The sequence below is a fragment of the Eretmochelys imbricata genome, chromosome 3 (assembly GCF_965152235.1).
Source record: "Eretmochelys imbricata isolate rEreImb1 chromosome 3, rEreImb1.hap1, whole genome shotgun sequence".
Taxonomy (NCBI): Eukaryota; Metazoa; Chordata; order Testudines; family Cheloniidae; genus Eretmochelys; species Eretmochelys imbricata.
This window is the reverse complement of record NC_135574.1, coordinates 103304722-103322931: the sequence shown is the minus strand read 5'-3', so window position 1 is coordinate 103322931 and position 18210 is coordinate 103304722. Positions and strand designations below refer to the sequence as shown.

Below are 18210 nucleotides of genomic sequence, written 5' to 3'. Positions count from 1 at the left end.
CAAACGCTTAGGTTGAGTTCATCTGAGTCTCAGTTACAGTTTTTGATCACCAAAATCTATAGTCTGCTGAATGGAAGCACTGCATCCACATCTTCCCTCCACTTGCTTGTAGAAATCTTCAGATGGAATCCATGCAGACTCTTCCTTCTCCTCTAGTGAAATCACTCAGTTAGCTAATTAACCAACCACTCAATTTAAGTATACAGGGGGGAAAAAAACTCTGTTACAAGAAAAGTACAAACTGAGAATAGCAAAATATAAGTGACTCTTTCCCTGTCATCACATTTAAATAAGAGAGAAGTTGGTGAATCATACTAGTTGAGACAATTTAACTAAAACAGTTTGGCTAAAATCAAACATTCCAAGTATATAATTAAAATTAAAAAATTAGTTTTTCCTTCCCGTTTCCCCTTTCTATAATTAGCACGGCCAGGAGGGTTAACAATATCACTAACCTGCTGCAAAATGCTTCAGAGTTAGGGAGAAACAGCCTGCTGTCTACTGCTGTGACTCAGCTTCTCCCAACCCACAGAGGGCACAAGGCCTTTTGCAAAGCAGCTGCCCTGGCTATTTGCCCTCATGGATAAGTCTGCAAGGTTTCATGGAAGTCACGGATTCTGTGACCTCCATGACTTCTGCAGTGGCCTGTGCACCTGGCTCCTGGGCAGCTTGGGCAGCCCCAGCACCCGTCGTACCAGCCACTGCTGGGGCAGTCTTGGGCCATCGTGTGCCCACCCCCCAGAAGACTTTGGGTGTGGGAGGGGACAGGGGATTCAGGCACGGGACAGGGTGATGCGAGCTGTGGGCAGCGCTTACCTGGGGGGCTCCCCAGAAGTAGCAGCATCCCCTGGACTCAGCTGCTAGGTCCAGGAATGGCCAGGCAGTCCTGTGTGCTGCCTCTGCCTGCAGGCACCACCCCCGCAGCTTCCATTGGCCGCGGTTCACTGTGTGGGTTGGGAGTAGCTAAGCGAGGGGGATGTTGCCGCTTCTGGAGAGCCTCCCAGGTAAGCACTGCACAGAGCCCACCTCAACCCATCCCATGCCCCTGCCCCCTCCCATACCCAAACTCTGCTGCTGCTGGTGGGGGTGGGTGGGTGCGGAGCCAGATAGGGAGCCTGCCAGCTCCGCCAACCACCACCCACCCCACCCACCAGCACCAGTGGGGGTCCCAGGCCGTACCCTGCCAGCCACCTTCCCCCAGCACCCATGGCACCTCCCCGCAAGTTTTAGTCACGGATATTTTTAGTAAAAGTCATGGACAGAAATTCACGGCCCATGACCTGTTTACTGCCCATGACCTGTCCGTTACTTTTACTAAAAATACCCCTGACTAAAACGTAGCCTTACTAATGGAGTCTCAGTCAAGCTACTGGGAACCCATTGAGCATACCCAAAACTACCACACCCAATATCAGAAAATTCTGAGTGTTGAGTGCTAATTGTGCATCTGCCTAACAATGACCCAGACACAACTCATTCCTCCCCACCTCCCCAGATAGATCTCTTAAACAGTTATCTTCCTATTAGGCACGTGGGTTACATTTGCAAGATCAGGGCCTAATAAATTGTAACCCTTTGAGCTTGAATTGCACCTGTGATACAGCATGGCCAGAGGGCAGCAGGAGAGTGTTAGAAGGGAGCCTTATTCTCTGTAGAGGGAAGAAAGTTTGCTATAGATTAATTAAAGCACCTGAAGCCAGTCACTTGATGAAACCCCCCCTGCTTCAATCAGACAGGGGAAGAAGTTGAAGCAGAGTGGACTGGTGTTGGAGTAGAGAGCAGTTTGGAGGAGTTGAAGCAGAGTGGATTGGTGGTGGAGCAGAGACCAGTTTGGAGGGAAGCAGAGGAGAGTTTGGAGAAGTGCTGTGGTGGGCTAAGAAGATCAAGACCCTAGGTAAAGGGACACCTGGTTTGTGCAGAGGGAGGGCAGGAAGTCCCACAAGCTGAAGGGCAGGAGAGGGAAGTAGCCCAGGGGAAGGAACCGCTAGTTCAAGCAGTTTACCGCTATCCCTAGGGCCCCTGGGCTGGGACCCGGAGTAGAGGGCAGGCCCGGGTCCCTCCCTCTCCGCTCCCTTCCTCTAGGACATAATGGAGCAGTTAATACTCCAGTTCAGGGGTGAGAAACAGTGCCCTGAACCCTCCCCAAGAAGAGAGAGCGCAAGACCCATCAAAGTAGTGCCGGCAATTTGCCACACATGGTGTCAGAAGTGGGATCTACACACTGGGGACTTAAACTAGGGTTAGCCAAAACCCTCCCGTCCCTAAGGTGGACGACGTGGTCAAGGCCCTAATACAAGCCACCACAGCCCAGCAGGAGGCTACCCGGGTCCAAGCAACTGCCCAACAGGAGGTAACTCAGATGCAGCAGGGGATTAATCATCTGTTGATGAGTCAGGCTGCCCAGGACTGAGCCCTTTTGCAAGAGCTGGTGAACCAGATGAAGGCCCTTATGGAGCTGAACCGCAACTGCGACAGGACCCGGACCATACGGACCAGCCACTGCCTACAGAAAATGACACGGGAGGATGATGTGGAGGCATACCTCCTGGCTTTTGAAAGAGCAGCCCTGCAGGAGGCCTGGCCCCAAGTTCAATGGTCTGGTATCCTCGCCCCATTCCTGTGTAGAGAGGTCCAGAAGATCTACTATGATATGGCTGCGGAGACTGCAGCAGATTACCCCCAGCTGAAGGCAGAGATCCTGGCCAGATCTGGAGTAACGAAGGCGTTGCGAGCCCAAAGGTTCCATGAGTGGCAGTATATGGAGGACAAGACACCCTGATCGCAATTGTTTGACCTGATCCACCTGACCCAGAAATGACTGCGCCCTGAGGCCCTCAGCTCTGAGAAGATGATGGAGCTCCTGGTACTGGACCGGTATATGAGGGGGCTACCACCAGGCCTCCGGGCTTGGGTTGGCCAGAATGACCCCTCCACTTATGATGAGTTGGCGTCCCTCATGGAAAGACAGCTGGTAGCCCGCGAACTGTTCCAGACCCCAGGGAGTGAGACATGGCAAACCAGGAAGCCAGTCCCAAACCCAAGGCGCCGGACTGTCGAGAACTCCAGGAGAACCGTAACTGGGAGGAAAGACACTGAGGAATGGCCCGAGGCCAAGAAGGGACCTGGGGGATTGGGAGGAGAGGGCTGGGGGTGGCAACCGGAATAAGGGGGCGGTGTTACGAGTGTCGGGAAATGGGCATATAGTAGCTCAATGCCCCAACAGGGAAGAGTCTATGCAATGTAATCTGGGGGATCACGGGGAGCAATGTGGCCTAATCGGCCTGGTAGGGGTTGCAATGACCTCGCATGGGTGTACAAGATCAGTAAAAATGAATGGAATCGAAACCATAGCATTAGTAGATTCCGGGAGTGCTGTCACCCTGGTCTTGGGGAAGTTGGTGGGGCAAGAACAACTAACCCGGGCCAAAAACACAGGGTAATGTGCGTTCATGGCACCGTAAATTTCTACCCCACAATCCTGGTATGGATTGAGATCCAGAGGAATACTAGCAGGGTGACAGCAGGGGTGGTCCCCAGGCTCCCGTACCCTGTCTTAATTGGTAGGGACTTTCCCGGGTTTGAGAGCTTACTCCCCCCAATAGAGCCGGGGAGGGTAGCAACCCCTGGGCTGAGACAGAGGTACCTACAGGTAGCCTCACCCCAATGTTTGCTGAATTTGCCCCAGAGTTATTTTCATCCCACGGAAAACCCCGAAAGTCTAGGCAGGAAAGGAAGGCAGATAAAAGATTATGGACCAGGATTCTAGCCGAGAACCAGAAAACCTCCCTTGTTGGTAGGCGAACCCGTTCAGGAGACCAGGAGATAATTCAGGCCAGTGAGGACTTGGAGGCGATTCCTAGCCCAAGTAGGGGCAACCCAGGGGGCGGAGTTGAAACAGGCCCCCTGGAATTAGGTCAGATTGGTACCGCACGTAAGGATTTCAGGCAGGACCAAGCCAATGACCTGCTATATGCGAAAGTGAGGGAGGAGATAGTGGAAGTAAATGGCGTACCCATGGAAGGAAAGACCAAAGGCCTAAGGCCATATTATGTGCTCAAACCTGATCTGTTGTTCAGGATAGCGCAAATACGAGGGGAAGAAGTAGAGCAACTCTTAGTCCCATGGAAACACACAAGGGCAGGACTAGAGTTAGCTTACAGTCATCTATTTGGGGGACATCTAGGAGTAGACAAGACACTGGATAGAGTCCTAAGAAGGTTTTATTGGCCAGGAATACGTGCAGAGTTCCAGCACTATTGTGCCTCCTGCCCTGAATGCCAGTTGCATAGCTCCGGACCTCACTTGTGGGCCTATTATTGAAGTCCCTTTTGAGAGGATAGCAATGGACGTAGTGGGCCCACTGGAAAAATTGGCACGGGGCCACCGAAACGTACTAGTCATCCTTGACTACGCCACGCGGTATCCAGAAGTCATTCCTTTAAGAAACCCCACATCCAAGGCAATAGCAAAAGAACTACTCCAGGTTTTTGCCAGAGTAGGCATCGCTAAGGAGATCCTGACAGACCAAGGAACTTGGTTCATGTCAAAATTAATGAAAGACTTATGTACCCTACTCTGCAACCAGGCCATACAGACCTCAGTCTACCATCCACAAACAGAAGGACTGGTTGAGCTGTTTAACCAAACCCTTAAAAGTATGATCAGAAAGGTGGTAGCACAGGATGGAAAAGACTGGGATACCCTTCTACCGTACCTAATGTTTGCTATACGGGAATTCCCCCAGGCATCCACTGGTTTCTCTCCCTTTGAACTACTATACGGACACCACCCACGCAGAATATTAGATATTGCCAAGGAAGTTTGAGAAGAACAACCCAACCCAGGAAAGAATGTAACTGAGCACGTGACACAGATGAGAGAGTGAATAACTCGAGTAACCCCTATAGTACGAGAACATTTGGAAAAAGCACAAGAGGCCCAGCGGGCATATTACAACCGTCAGGCAAAAGTACAGAAATTTCAGCCGGGAGAATGGGTAACGGTGCTAGTACCGACAGCAGAAAGCAAACTCCTGGCCAGCTGGCATGGACCATGTGAGATAGTGGAAGCCATTGGGGAGGTGGACTATAAGGTCGGACAACCAGACCACTGAAGGTCAGAGCAAATCTACCACATCAACTTACTGAAGCCCTGGCATGACCGAGAGACGTGCCTGGTCATTCGGGAAGCTCCACCCCAGACAGACAACCCACAGGCGCTGGTGAAGATATCTTCTGAGTTAACTCCAGAACAATGAACAGAGGTCGTGTTCTGTACACAGCCGGGCTGTACGACACTGGTCCAACATCATATTGTCACCAGTCCAGGAGTAAGGGTGATAAGACCATTCCAAATACCAGAAGCTAAAAGGGAAGAAATTAGGACAGAAGTAAAGAAGATGCTGGAATTCTGGGTTATTGAAGAATCCCACAGCCAGTGGTCCAGCTCTATCATCCTAGTCCCCAAGGCTAGGGGCGGCGGTTTACCCTCGTGACAGACCACGCCCCACTCCAGTGGGTGCACAGAAACAAGGAGAAGAACGCAAGAGTGACTAGGTGGTTCCTATCCCTGCAGCCCTTCCATTTCCGGGTACAGCATAGGGCCGGAAACCAACACAGCAATGCTGATGGCCTATCACGACAGCACTGCCTCTCGTCCCAAGTAGCCCAACCCCATGGTGTTGAGCGGGGGTAGGGGGAGGGATATGTGATACAGCATGGCCAGAGGGCAGCAGGAGAGTGTTAGAAGGGAGCCTTATGCCCTGTAGAGGGAAGAAAGTTTGCTGTAGATTAATTAAAGCACCTGAAACCAATTAAAGCACCTGAGGCCAGTCACCTGATTAAAAACCCCCTGCTTCAATCAGACAAGGAAAGAAGTTGAAGCAGAGTGGACTGGTGTTGGAGTAGAGAGCAGTTTGGAGGAGTTGAAGCAGAGTGGATTGGTGGTGGAGCAGAGACCAGTTTGGAGGGAAGCAGAGGAGAGTTTGGAGAAGTGCTGTGGTGGGCTAAGAAGATCAAGACCCTAGGTAAAGGGACACCTGGTTTGTGCAAAGGGAGGGCAGGAAGTCCCACAAGCTGAAGGGCAGGAGAGGGAAGTAGCCCAGGGGAAGGAACCGCTAATTCAAGCGGCTTACCGCTATCCCTAGGGCCCCTGGGCTGGGACCCAGAGTAGAGGGCGGGCCTGGGTCCCTCCCTCTCCACTCCCCTCCTCTAGGACACTAGCGGGGCAGTTAATACCCCAGTTCAGGGGCGAGAAACAGATCCCTGAACCCTCCCCAAGAAGAGAGAGCGCAAGACCCATCAAAGTAGTGCCGGCAATTTGCCACAGCACCATTTAATTACATATATAAATATCTTCCAGTGGTTAAACATTTACAGTCAAATCACTTATGAATATGAATAATACCACTGGCTTCACACGGGTATAGTGCAGGTGGAGGTTGTACAAGGTTTCCCAAGGATCTGTGCCAATGCATCTGAATCTTAACCTGAAAAATCCCCATTATTCAAACTCTGGGCTCCTTATGAGCAGATATTCCCTGTTGTGCTAAATTGAGTTGGGTTTTGTGGTTGGAAACTAGAGTGAGACTTCATAACTCATTTTCACTTGAAACCTAAACTAGGATTTGAACCCTTGTCTCTCATGGCAAAAAGATGGTGAGCTTAACTCTGTGATATTTGGCTTGCCTCTGCTCCACCTGCTTGGGAAAAAGAGAGATGAAATATTTTCAGCAAAGCTTATAGCATTTAGTATTGTCATGTTTAGCAATTTTCAGATATCTCTATCTTTTAAAGATGTTTTCTTAGAAGAGATATAGTAGAAGAAACTAATAATAAAAAGATAAATCCATAGATGATGAAAGGATTTTCTTGAGCTTAGCCGATGAAATAATTTCAAAAGGAACAAATTTACAAGTAGCACTTTTTCAAATGCAGTTTATAAAGAGTGAATAAAATAAATATCAAGATGTGTTGTGGTGGGAAGTCAGATGATCAAAGGGAGATACTGAATAGACATCCTTATTTTATCTGAAAGAATAAGTAATTCCTTTGAGAGGTTTTGTGATCATTTCTGACTGAAAACTTTGTATGCGTTACTCAGAAATACAATGAAAAGAAAGGCAGTGTAGTTTAGATAATAGTGTCTGTTCTAAGCACGAGGTGGCATGTGGACATTGCTTGTGCTATTGCTCCAAATCATTTGAATGGAAATATTGGATTAACTAACCTTGTGTCAGGTCTATTAGTTAAATAAACCCTCCAACTGTTCCTGACTGAAGGATGTGTAGTTGCAACTGAAAGATGGTGCTGCTTTTCATTAGAGTTTTGTGAAACATGTCCTGCTAACATAATGTTATTAAAATAAAGTGGTTTATTAGAACGGGGTAACAAGCAAAAATTCACAGCTTTGTCTTTTCACAGGGAGTTTCAGCCCAGTAGGAAGTCCTCTTAGCCGAACACCATCCATCAGACTACAGACGGTAAGGAATTCTATTTATGCATTTAAAAAAATTGATAAAGTTAAACTATAAAATGGCATTCTTCACAAATTGCTTTGTAGAAAAGCTTTCTTCTTCTTTTGTGAATAAAAGGAGGTATCTTTAAGGAAACTTTCGTGGCTGTGTAGGCTTTTACCTCATGTTGTTGATATAGAGGTCAGAGGGTTTTTTTTAAAAAAGGTAAAATACAGTCATCTTCTCTCTCTCTCTCTCTCTCTCTCTCTCTCTCTCTCTCTCTCTCTCTCTCTCTCAATTGTTTAGAAATGAATAAGTCAGAATTACATTCCTGTATTCTTGGTATTTATCAGGAATATAGGCAGTACTAAGTCAGGAGGGGAAAATGTGGTTGTAACTTAAAATTGGCTATTGGATCAATTGCAACTGTTTTTTACCATTAACTCACCTATATCTTATTTCAAGCACTGTTTGTACCAGTTGGCTCATGGTAACCAAAGTGAAATCACTAATATCTTCTGTGTATTTCTTTTATTGTGCATATAGGTTGGTGATGATGTATACTCCGTCCTGATCCTTTTTTCCGAACACAAAAGAACTCCCAAACTCTATAAACTTAGTTAACTACGACTATACAATCATTAAAGTATATGTTTTTTAAAATACCAGGGAGGGACTAGTTGTAGAAGAAGTAATGTTCTCAACACTTTGTGTGTGGCCCCTAAAAAAATGGGCCTCTTGCACTTGGGACGTTAACCCCCTGGTGCCTGCAATCGAAATGTCCTGACCTAATGTGCTATGGTAATTGCTTGCAAGCTGCTGGCCTCCAGAGGGTTCATCGGAAAGGGACATAAATTAGATTGTGCCCTTAATTCCCAGAACCTGTTCCACCTTTTATTTCCATCTCATTTAGACCTTTCCTTCACAAAATCCTTTAATGTGTCTTTGTATCTGGCTGATATAATAAATAAGACTTCTCTTGAAAAACAACGCTGAAAATATAGTTTTGCATTCATCTTTTTCTCTGTGGCTAGGTGACTATTATTGTCTGCATATTTTATACATATTTAATTCTAGATATCAGCCAATTATTAGGAAAAATTATGAATTATTCAATATGTATATCAGTGCTTTCCTGCTACAGCAACCCTTAAAAGTATCTATAGTATTGACTCATTTTTGGGAAGGGATTTATAAATAAATTAGCAGCTTTCTGTTAAACTTGGTGGGATTGAATATATTTTCTTTAACCCTTTTTCTAGTGATGTTATAAATAAAGTCATAATAGCATAGAAATGATATTCTTTAAAGAAAGAAAGTAAATGTTGCCAGATAAGGACAAAATAGTTTTGCTGTGTATTTGATTAATCTCAGGAGTTGGTTTATTTCACATACTTCTGAATTCATCTTCTTTTTTTTTTCTTTCTTTATCCCTGTAGGCTTTGCTGAGGCAGCTGTGTTTGCATTTCTGTTTTCTGTTTGTACATTGTAGGATTCAATAAAGTGCAGCCTGGCACAGTTTTTCCTTGAGGCAGATTATAGATTCCCATGCTCATTAAATGCTGAAGAACTATAGTCAAATAAGGATCATATTAATTTGAAACCCACGGAAGTAACATTTACAGTAGTTTCAGGATATTAGATGTATTAATTAAGACCAAAGCCCACTACAGTATTTTAAGATGTTACTACTTTCTCTATGCTTATAGCATTTTAATGTAACTATTAACACTTTCCCTTGTGTTTTTTCCTTTGCATATACACGGAATGTATACATTAAGATTCAATATTAAGTGTTAATTTAAAGATGCTTTCCATTTTCAAGGTAATAACCTAACTTGGATGATATTTCTCAGATATTTTTCATTTTGAGGAACATCAGTCATTTTAATCCCAAAGTCACCTATATTCCACACAAAATTAACGTCCCCTCATGCCCACCCGAAGTATCAAGGAGTTACAATACTTCCTGGGGTTCACCAACTTTTATAGGCTGTTCATCTCTGGATTTTCAGGCTACATCACCCCATTAATAGCACTTCTCCTTAAAAATACCACCTTCAGCTGGCCTCCGGAGGCCCAATGAGCATTCATCCTACTCAAGATGACCTTTATCCCCATCCCAATCCTAGCTCATCCCAACCCAACATGACCCTTTGTTGTCAGGACTGATGCCTCCAATGTGGCAATTAGGGCAATACTCTCTCAAAGAGGTGGTCCCCAATAGCAACTCTTGCTTTGCGTGTATTATTCATGGAAGTTCACTGCAGCTGAACAGAATTATCTAGTTAAGGAGCTTCTAGCCATCAAAGCAGTTTTTGAAGAGTGTTGCTGCTATCTGGAGGGTGCTTGGTACCCAGAACAGGTTTACTTTGATCATAAAAATGTAGAGTACCTCTGCTGAGCCAAGACTCTTAACCAGATGCAGTTTCGCTGGGCCCTGTTCTTTGCACGCTTCAGTTTCACCATCATGTACCACTCAGGAGCTCAGAACAAGACTGCAAATGCCTCGTCCCAAAAAGGGGAATATCTCACCAGCCAAGAGCCCCCCTGTGCTGAGCCCCCCCATTCTTAAGCCCCCGAACTTCCTGGATGCCGCAGTTCCTCAGGACTTCATGTCCATGAGCCGCTCAGCTGCAGAGAAGTATCCCCATCCCAAGGAATTTGAAGCAGCAAGCCAAGGGCAACACCAGGTCCAGGATGGCTTGCTCTCTGTCAAGGGCTACTTGTACATTCCGCTAGAACCCCCTCAGTTAGAGGTACTATGGTTCTGTCATGACTTGCCATTAGCAGGCCATTTGGGTTGCTTCAAGACTCTCTGTTTGGCCATCCACTCCTTCTGGTGGCCCTGAATGCACACAACAATCCACTTGTATGTTGATTTCTGTGAGACATACCTGCTCTCCGATATCACGCTCAAAACTCCTCAACGCCCTAATGCCTTCTGAGACCCCATCCAGGCTTTGGGCAGCCATTACCCTGGACTTCATAGTCAAGCTCCCTGTGTCTAACAAGCACACTGATCTGTCTCCATGGAATCCCAGAGCGAGTCACGATTGATAAGGGTCTGCAGTTCGTGTTGTGGTTTTGGAACAAAATCCTACAATTGCTTAGGATCTGTGCTTACACATCCATTGTTTATCCCCCACAAACTGATGGTCAGTCTGAATGAGCAATCAAGTATTAGAACAATACTTGTGGTGCTTTATTAATTTCCATCAGGAGAACTGGTCGAGCTTCCTACCCCAAACTGAGTTTGCTTACAACAACGCTGATCATATATCCACCATGCAGAATCCGTTCTATGCAACCTCAGGCCTCCACCCCCATCTCCACCCAGCTGCATCTGTCACCTCCACCAATCCTGTAGCCCCTGACTGCGTGTGTCTGATCCATGATGTTCGAGAAGAACTCAAGACACATATGGACAAGGCCAAGGAAGATTACAAGTGGTATGCTGACCACCAGTGCAGGGAAGGCCTGGCATTCACCATCAGGCAAAAAGTCTGGATATCAGCCCAACACATCTGCACTGACTGGCTATGTCATAACTGGATTACCAATACCTTGGGTCACATTCCATCAGCCAGGTAATCAACCCAGTGTTCATGAGGCTTCATAACTACGCAGTGTTCCACGTATCCTTGCTAAAAATCTATGTTGACAACCCTTTCACTCACTGCGCCCAGCCACCTCCTCCTTTGGAACTGATTCAAGAGCACAACGAGTATGAAATCTGTGAAATAGTGGAATTGAAAATCAAATGTAGCTCCCTCTGGTACCTTGTAGGCTGGAGGACTACGCCCTAGAGGATAATCCTGGGAGTCAGCATCCCAAATCCATGCCCCGACCTTATGGCAGTCCATCCAGACAAATATGGGCCGGCAGAGAGTGCCCACCAGGTCTTGAATCAGGCCTGCAGAGCTGCTAGGCGGGGAACACGTCCACACAGCAGCAGTTGTAACTGGTTCACACACTATCTATGACTAGCTGTAAGCAAAAACCACAAGAAGTCCCTGCCCTCAGGCTCTAACAGGCGGCAGCCTCATGGCTCCTGATTGGCTTCCTGCCCTATATAAATCTAAGGGGCGTTCTAGAAAGCGTCCAGACAACAGTGTGGATCTCCTGTAACTTCCAGAATTATTTTTGCTTCCTGCTCTCAAAGTCCTGGCTTCGACCTTGCCTCCTGACCCAGACCCTGAAACCTATCTTGGACTCTAATCTTTGGTATTAACCCTGGTCTGGAACTTGACCATAAACTCCTCCACTACTCTCATCCTCAGATTTGGCCCTGCTCTTATCTTTGGTCCCCACTGCCCTTGTCAGGATCCTGACAAGATGCATTTGTTCAGAGGCAAGGGTATTATATATGTAACGGCTGACTGAGGTTAATTAGAGGAAAGCTCCTTATCCAACTAAAGAATGGCAGAAGGTGTAAAAGAGTTAGGTAACAGTTAATTGATAAAGGAAGACAGTCGACATATTTACTCTGTTGCAGTGAAGAGCCTGTTTGCAAATCAAAGAAAAATGGCACCTGAATGCATAAGCAAACTTTAGGTGCGATAAGCCTATGCCCGGAGGGGATCCTTACTCTACTTGTCTGAAGTGCCTGGGAGGAGGGTCATTTGCAAGACAAGTGCACCATCTGCAGAGGCTTCAAGCCCAGAACTAAGAGGGAGAGAGACTATCACCTCAAGCTCTTCTTGATGGAGTCCGCTCTCCAGCCCCAACTAGCTCAAGAGCCAGCACCAGCGGCCTTGGTGCACAGCTCACCGACCTAGGTGCAGGACATCTCGGCACCGAGGAAGGACCTGAATAAGGAGCATTGGCACCCTTCCCTGTGCTCATCGCTGCAGCACCGATCACTATCCCCAGTGCCGCATAAGAAGAAGGCGGAATGGGGCCACTCCCGCATCAAGAAGAGTGGAGGGAACTCCGGCATGGTGCATCCCTCTTTGGGACACCAGAAGGCTGGTCCATCAGTCCCAGCACTGTCGACTCCAACTTCGAAGAGGGGTCCATTGAGTCCAGTGTCGGTGGATTCTCCAGTCCGGCAAGTGTTGGAGGAGGACCTGGACCTCCCCTCCATACCAGACACCTTTTGAGGCCTTGCGGGACTTAATTGCCATGACGGCACAGTCCCTGGCCTCCTGTTCCCGTGCACCAGCTCAGGTGCAGGCGACGCAAGAAGCGGCTGCTGCACCACTTCCGGTACAGTCTGCGGCACTGATGGCGGCACCTCCTATCCAGCACCGGGGCAAGCCCACCTTGTTGCAGTACCGCTCCCTGACACCGTCGGGATCTGCCCGTCCCTGGTCAGGCTCAGACTATTATCGGAATCAGAGGTGGAGTCATATGTGTCCCAACATAGCCGATACTGGTCAAGATCCTGGCACCGGTCTTGGTACCGTAAGGTGGAGGAACACTCGTTACCGATGGTGTCCTGGCCTCCCCAGTGGCAGGGACCATTACAATGGCCCTTTTGGACACCTTGGGCCTACCACTAGGGCCACAGGCATGGTTCCAGGGCAGCATCGGTAGTCTCCATTGCCCATGCCCCACCTTCTGCGATGTCCATTGCCCCATATCAGTCCAGGGCTCCTGAGGACCCATCATGGAGTTCAGACCCCAGGCCTCCCGTATCGAGCGCAAGGTCAGAGACGACACCAGTGAAGGTGGCTCCTGTACCACCAGTAGCAGCAATGATGGATATCCCTGAGCAAGTCACCAGGAAACCGGAGGGGCAGAAAGACCTCATCCCACTTCAAGCCTTGTCTTCTTCCTCGCCGGACGAGGCAGTGGCGAGCACTACCATGTCCCTTCTGGCGATGGACATGAAAGCCCACCAGGACCTCCTTAGGAGGGTGGTCCAGAACCTCAACATGACGACGGAGGAGGTGGTGGAAGACTCAGATCGCATGGTGGACATACTCGCCCTGGAGGGTCCCTTCAAGGTGGCACTGCCACTTATAAAAATCATTCAGAACACCACGAAGGTGCTCTGGCAAATCCCACTCTCTATACCAACAACGGCCAGAGGAGTAGAGAGGTGTTACTTTGTCCCTCAGAAAGGGTGCAAGCACCTCTTCACCCACCACCCACCCGGGACCTTGGTAGTGGACGCAGTAAACCACAAAGAGCGGCAGGGGCAGCCGGGGCCCACCCCTAAGAATAAAGATGCTAAGAAGCTGGACCTCTTTGGTCAAAAAGTGTACTTGACCGGGGGGGGCTCCAGCTTCGAATTTCCAACCAGCAGGTGGTACTTAGCTGCTATGCGTACAACTCGTGGAATGCTCTCTCTAAATTTCAGGAACTGCTTCCACTGGAATCCTGACAGGAATTCACTGCAGTCCCAGAAGAGGGCAGGGTAGTGGCTAGAACCTCCCTCCAGGCTGCTCTGGACTCAGCTGACTCGGCAGTGAGAACCGTGGCTACAGGCATCACAATGAGGCGTAGCTCATTGCTACAGGTCTTGGGACTCCTGGCAGAGGTCCAGAATAGCATACAGGACTTCTCATTTGACTGTGAGGGGCTGTTCGCTGACAAAACAGACTCGAGACTGCACAGTCTCAAGGACTCAAGAGCAACCCTCAAGTCTCTGGGAATTCACACCGGCACCCCAGAGAAAATCCTTCAAATCCAAGCCCCCCTCACAATTCTATCCAGGTCCCCCCAGGCAGGACTATAATTGAAGGAGGGACAGAAACAACAGGAGGTGTTCCCTGCAGTCCAGGCTCCTCCAAGCAGCCCCCCAGCTCTACACCCAACTTTTGAAGGTGCGCCCGGGGACAGAGCACCAGCCCAAATCCTGGATCCTTGCCCTCCCTTTGTGAATTGTCTGTCCCACTTCTGCCATGCCTGGGCCCAGATTACTTCAAATCGCTGGGTCCTGAGCACAGCAGGGGTGGGATATTCTATCCAATTCTGGCCCTACCCGCCTTCCTCAGTCCTCTTCAGGGACTCCTCTCACAAGCAACTCCTGCTACAGGAGGTGCAGTCTCTCCTCACGCTGGGCACAATAGAGGAGGTTCCTCAGGAGTTCAGGGGCAGTGGATTCTACTCCCAATATTTCCTCATCCCCAAGGCCAAGGGTGGGCTCAGCCCTATCCTGGATCTGTGAAACCTCAACACATACATAAGAAAGCTGAAGTTTTGTATGATCTCTCTGGCCACCATCATTCCTTCCCTGGGTTCGGGGGACTGGTATGCCACCCTCAACTTGAACGACGCGTACTTTCATATATCGATTATTCCGCCACACAGGAGATTCCTGAGATTCATAGTCAGCGGCCTGTACTATCAGTTCACTGTACTACCATTCGGACTTTCAACAGCCCCGCACATGTTCACGAAGTGCATGGCAGTCGTGGCAGCCTTCCTGCGCAAATGCCAGGTACAGGTCTTCCCGTACCTGGATGATGGGCTCATCAAGGGCAATTCCCAAGTGCAAGTGCTGGAGCATGTGGCCACGGTACAAACCACTTTCAGCAGGTTGGGGCTCATTCTGAGTGTGCCCAAGTCTACTCTGGTCCCAGCTCAGAAGATAGAGTTCATCGGGGCTCTCCTGGACTCCACTCAGGCAAGAGCCTCCCTACCCAAGTCCCAGTTCCAAAGCATCAGGGACATCATCGACAGCCTCCACTGGTTCCCAACTACCACGGCCAGAAACTGCATGAAGCTTGTAGGGCATATGGTGGCCTGCACGTATGTAGTGCAGCGCGCCAGGTTGCACCTTTGCCCCCCTCCAGGCTTGGTTGGCGAGGGTATACACTCCCAACCGGGACTCTCTGGACAGACTGGTTACCCTTCTGCCCAAGATTCTCCAGTCCCTCAGCTGGTAGCTTCAACCTCAGGTGGTCTGTGCGGGAGTACCTGTCGCCAAAGCTCAGCCCTCACTGTCGCTGGTCACAGACACATCGCAGACTGGCTGGGGAATGCACCTGGGCAGTATCGGAACTCAAGGCATGTGGTCACAACCAGAACTATCACTGCATTTCAACGTTAGGGAGCTGAGAGCAGTTTGCCTGGTTTGCCAGACATTCCAGGCCCATCTTCAGGGCAAATGTGTCTCAGTACTGACGGACAACACCACAGCGATGTTCTATATAAACAAATAGGGTGGTGCTTGCTCGCCTCCCCTGTGCCAGGAAGCTCTCCGACTCTGGGACTTCTGCGTCGCACATTGCATCCAGCTACAGGCTTCATATCTGCTGGGAGCACAGAACAAACTAACGGACCACCTCAGCCACTCGTTCAACACTCACGAGTGGGCACTCAGAGTGTACATCGCCCTTTCAATCTTCCAGAGGTGGGGCTATCCCCCCGTGGACCTGTTTGCGATGCGGAGCAACAGAAAGTGTCAGCTTTTCTGCTCCTCTCAGAACCACAGCCACATAGAGGATGCCTTTCACCTACCATGGATGAGTCACCTGCTATATGCATTCCCACCCTTCCCCCTCATACACAAGGTCCTCCTCAATATCTGGCAGGACAGGGCTTCAGTCATCCTCATAGCACCAGTGTGGCCCCGACAGCACTGGTTCACCACGCTGCTGAACCTATTAGTGGACAGGGCAGTGACCCTTCCTATGCTCCAGGATCTCATCACGCAGGATCATGGCCAACTACAACATCCCAACCTGGAGTCCCTCAAACTCATGGCTGAACCACCTTGAACTGCAGTGCTCGGACTCTGTTGGGGAAGTTCTGTTGGGGAGCAGGAAGCCCTCCACTCGCACAATGTACCTGGCAAAGTGGAAGTGTTTCTCCATTTGGTCCCCACAGAAAGGTACCTCCCCACAGCAAGCCTCTATTCCCCTTGTGCTAGACTACCTCTTTTACCTGAAGCAATGGGGGTTGGCGATATCGTCTATGAAGGTACACCTAGCGGCCATCTCAGCCTTCCACTGGGTGTGTTGGGCAAGTCAGTCTTTAGCAATCCCATAGTGGGCCAGTTTCTTAAGGGCTTGGATAGGCTTAACCCCCAGGTGAGACAGCCCGTTCCTCAGTGGGATCTTAACCTGGTCCTTTCAGGACTCATGGGTCCTCCTTTCAAGTCCCTGGCAACCTGACCCTTAGCCTACCTTTCCTGAACGGTGGCCTTTCTGGTGGCCATAACCTTGGCCAGAACGGTCTCCAAGCTCAGACCGCTGACTTCCAAGCCCCCCACATGGTCTTTTACAAGGACACAGTGCAGCTATGCCCTCAGCCAGCATTCCTACCTAAGGTAGTATCCCAGTTTCACATTAACCAGTACATATTTCTACCAGTATTCTTTCCTAAACCTCATGCCAGCAACAAAGAGTGAGCACTCCCTTCCCTGAACGACAGGCGTGCCCTAGCCTTCTACACTGAACGCACAAAGCTGTTTCCTAAGTCACCACCGCTTTTTATTGCAATCACTGAGAGAATGAAAGGGCTTCCCATCTCATCCCAGTGCATGTCATCATGGATCATGTCCTGCATCAGAACGTGCTATGACCTGGCTAAGATCCTAGCCCCAGTGTTGATGGTGCACTCCACAAGAGCGCAGGCGTCTTCCGCTGCGTTCCTCGCACAAGTCTCCATTCAGGATACATGTAAGGCATCAACGTGGTCTTCCATCCAGACCTTCATGTCGCACTACGCCATCATCCAACAGGCGAGGGACAATGCAGCATTCGGCAGGGCAGTGCTGCAATCAGCAACGCGGTGAACTCCAGCCCCTCCTCCATTGAATTTGCTTGAGAGTCACCTATTGGAATGGACATGAGCAATCACTCGAAGAAGAAAAGACTGTTATCTACCTTTCGTAACTGTTGTTCTTCAAGATGTGTTGTTCATGTCCATTCCAAATCCTGCATGCCTCCCCTCTGTCGGAGTATTCTGGCAAGAAGGAACTGAGCAAGTGGCAGGTCGGCAGGGACCTATATACACCGCCACAAGGGCACCACTCCAGGGGGCTTCACAGCCAACCCAACGGGTACTGCTAGGGTAAAAACTTCCGATGATTGTGCACGCGGCACACGCGCACACACCTGTTGGAATGGACTCGAGCAACACATCTCAAAGAACACAGTTAGGAAAGGTAGGTAACCATCTTTTTTTCCTGGCAGAAACTCCAGAAAAAAAATTTAATGACTTCTAAGCTGGGGAAACACAAGTGGGAGTTATTGATGCTGATTTCCCTTGGCCTCTTGGGTCATCTTGAAAGGAGACTGGTTGCTCTTCCATTCAGCAAAAATGGAAATAGTACAGTCACCCAGCAAGACATCCAGGGTCTGATTTTCCTCTTGCTTACATAGATGTGAAATGGGAGTTAGCGTCATCGTAGTTATCAGAAATATGCATTGTAAAGCAAGCATTGTATAAAACTGGAGAACCAGGTACCAGATTCCAGACTATATGAAAGATACAGGTAAAGAGTCATTTCTTTCACTGTATTTTTCTCTTTGTATGTGAATTTCTGTGGAGCGTTGGATGAGTAATTTGGTTATTCAGCTTAAGTAATTGGTTGTGCATTGCCTATCTTGCAAGACTGCTACTTAGGTTACTTCTCTTTTGCATCTGCTCCCTGTATTTTGAGAGATTACAGGTTTAAGGTTTTCTTACTTTTCTTCTGGCTCCTCCTATGGCTCGGGATCACCTCAGATACAAACATACACCCAGTGTGAGGGTACTGGCTCCTTACTCAAGAGAACTTCCCTGTGTGTTATACATAAGGAGTGTATAGGTACCTGTGGAATGCAGAAAATTTACTATATTTGGAATTTAGTAAT

The 18210-nt window shown here is 48.7% G+C and overlaps 1 protein-coding gene across 10 annotated transcripts in view; it reads left to right on the top strand.

The window, feature by feature from the left end:
* The window catches only part of AHI1 (Abelson helper integration site 1), a 196338-nt gene that overhangs the window by 138396 nt on the left and 39732 nt on the right, over positions 1 to 18210 (top strand). For all 10 annotated transcript variants that reach the window (XM_077813079.1, XM_077813080.1, XM_077813081.1 and 7 more), the window contains one exon: positions 7422 to 7480. In XM_077813079.1, coding sequence (XP_077669205.1) covers positions 7422 to 7480 — 59 coding nt within the window. The remainder of the gene's footprint in view (positions 1 to 7421; positions 7481 to 18210) is intronic.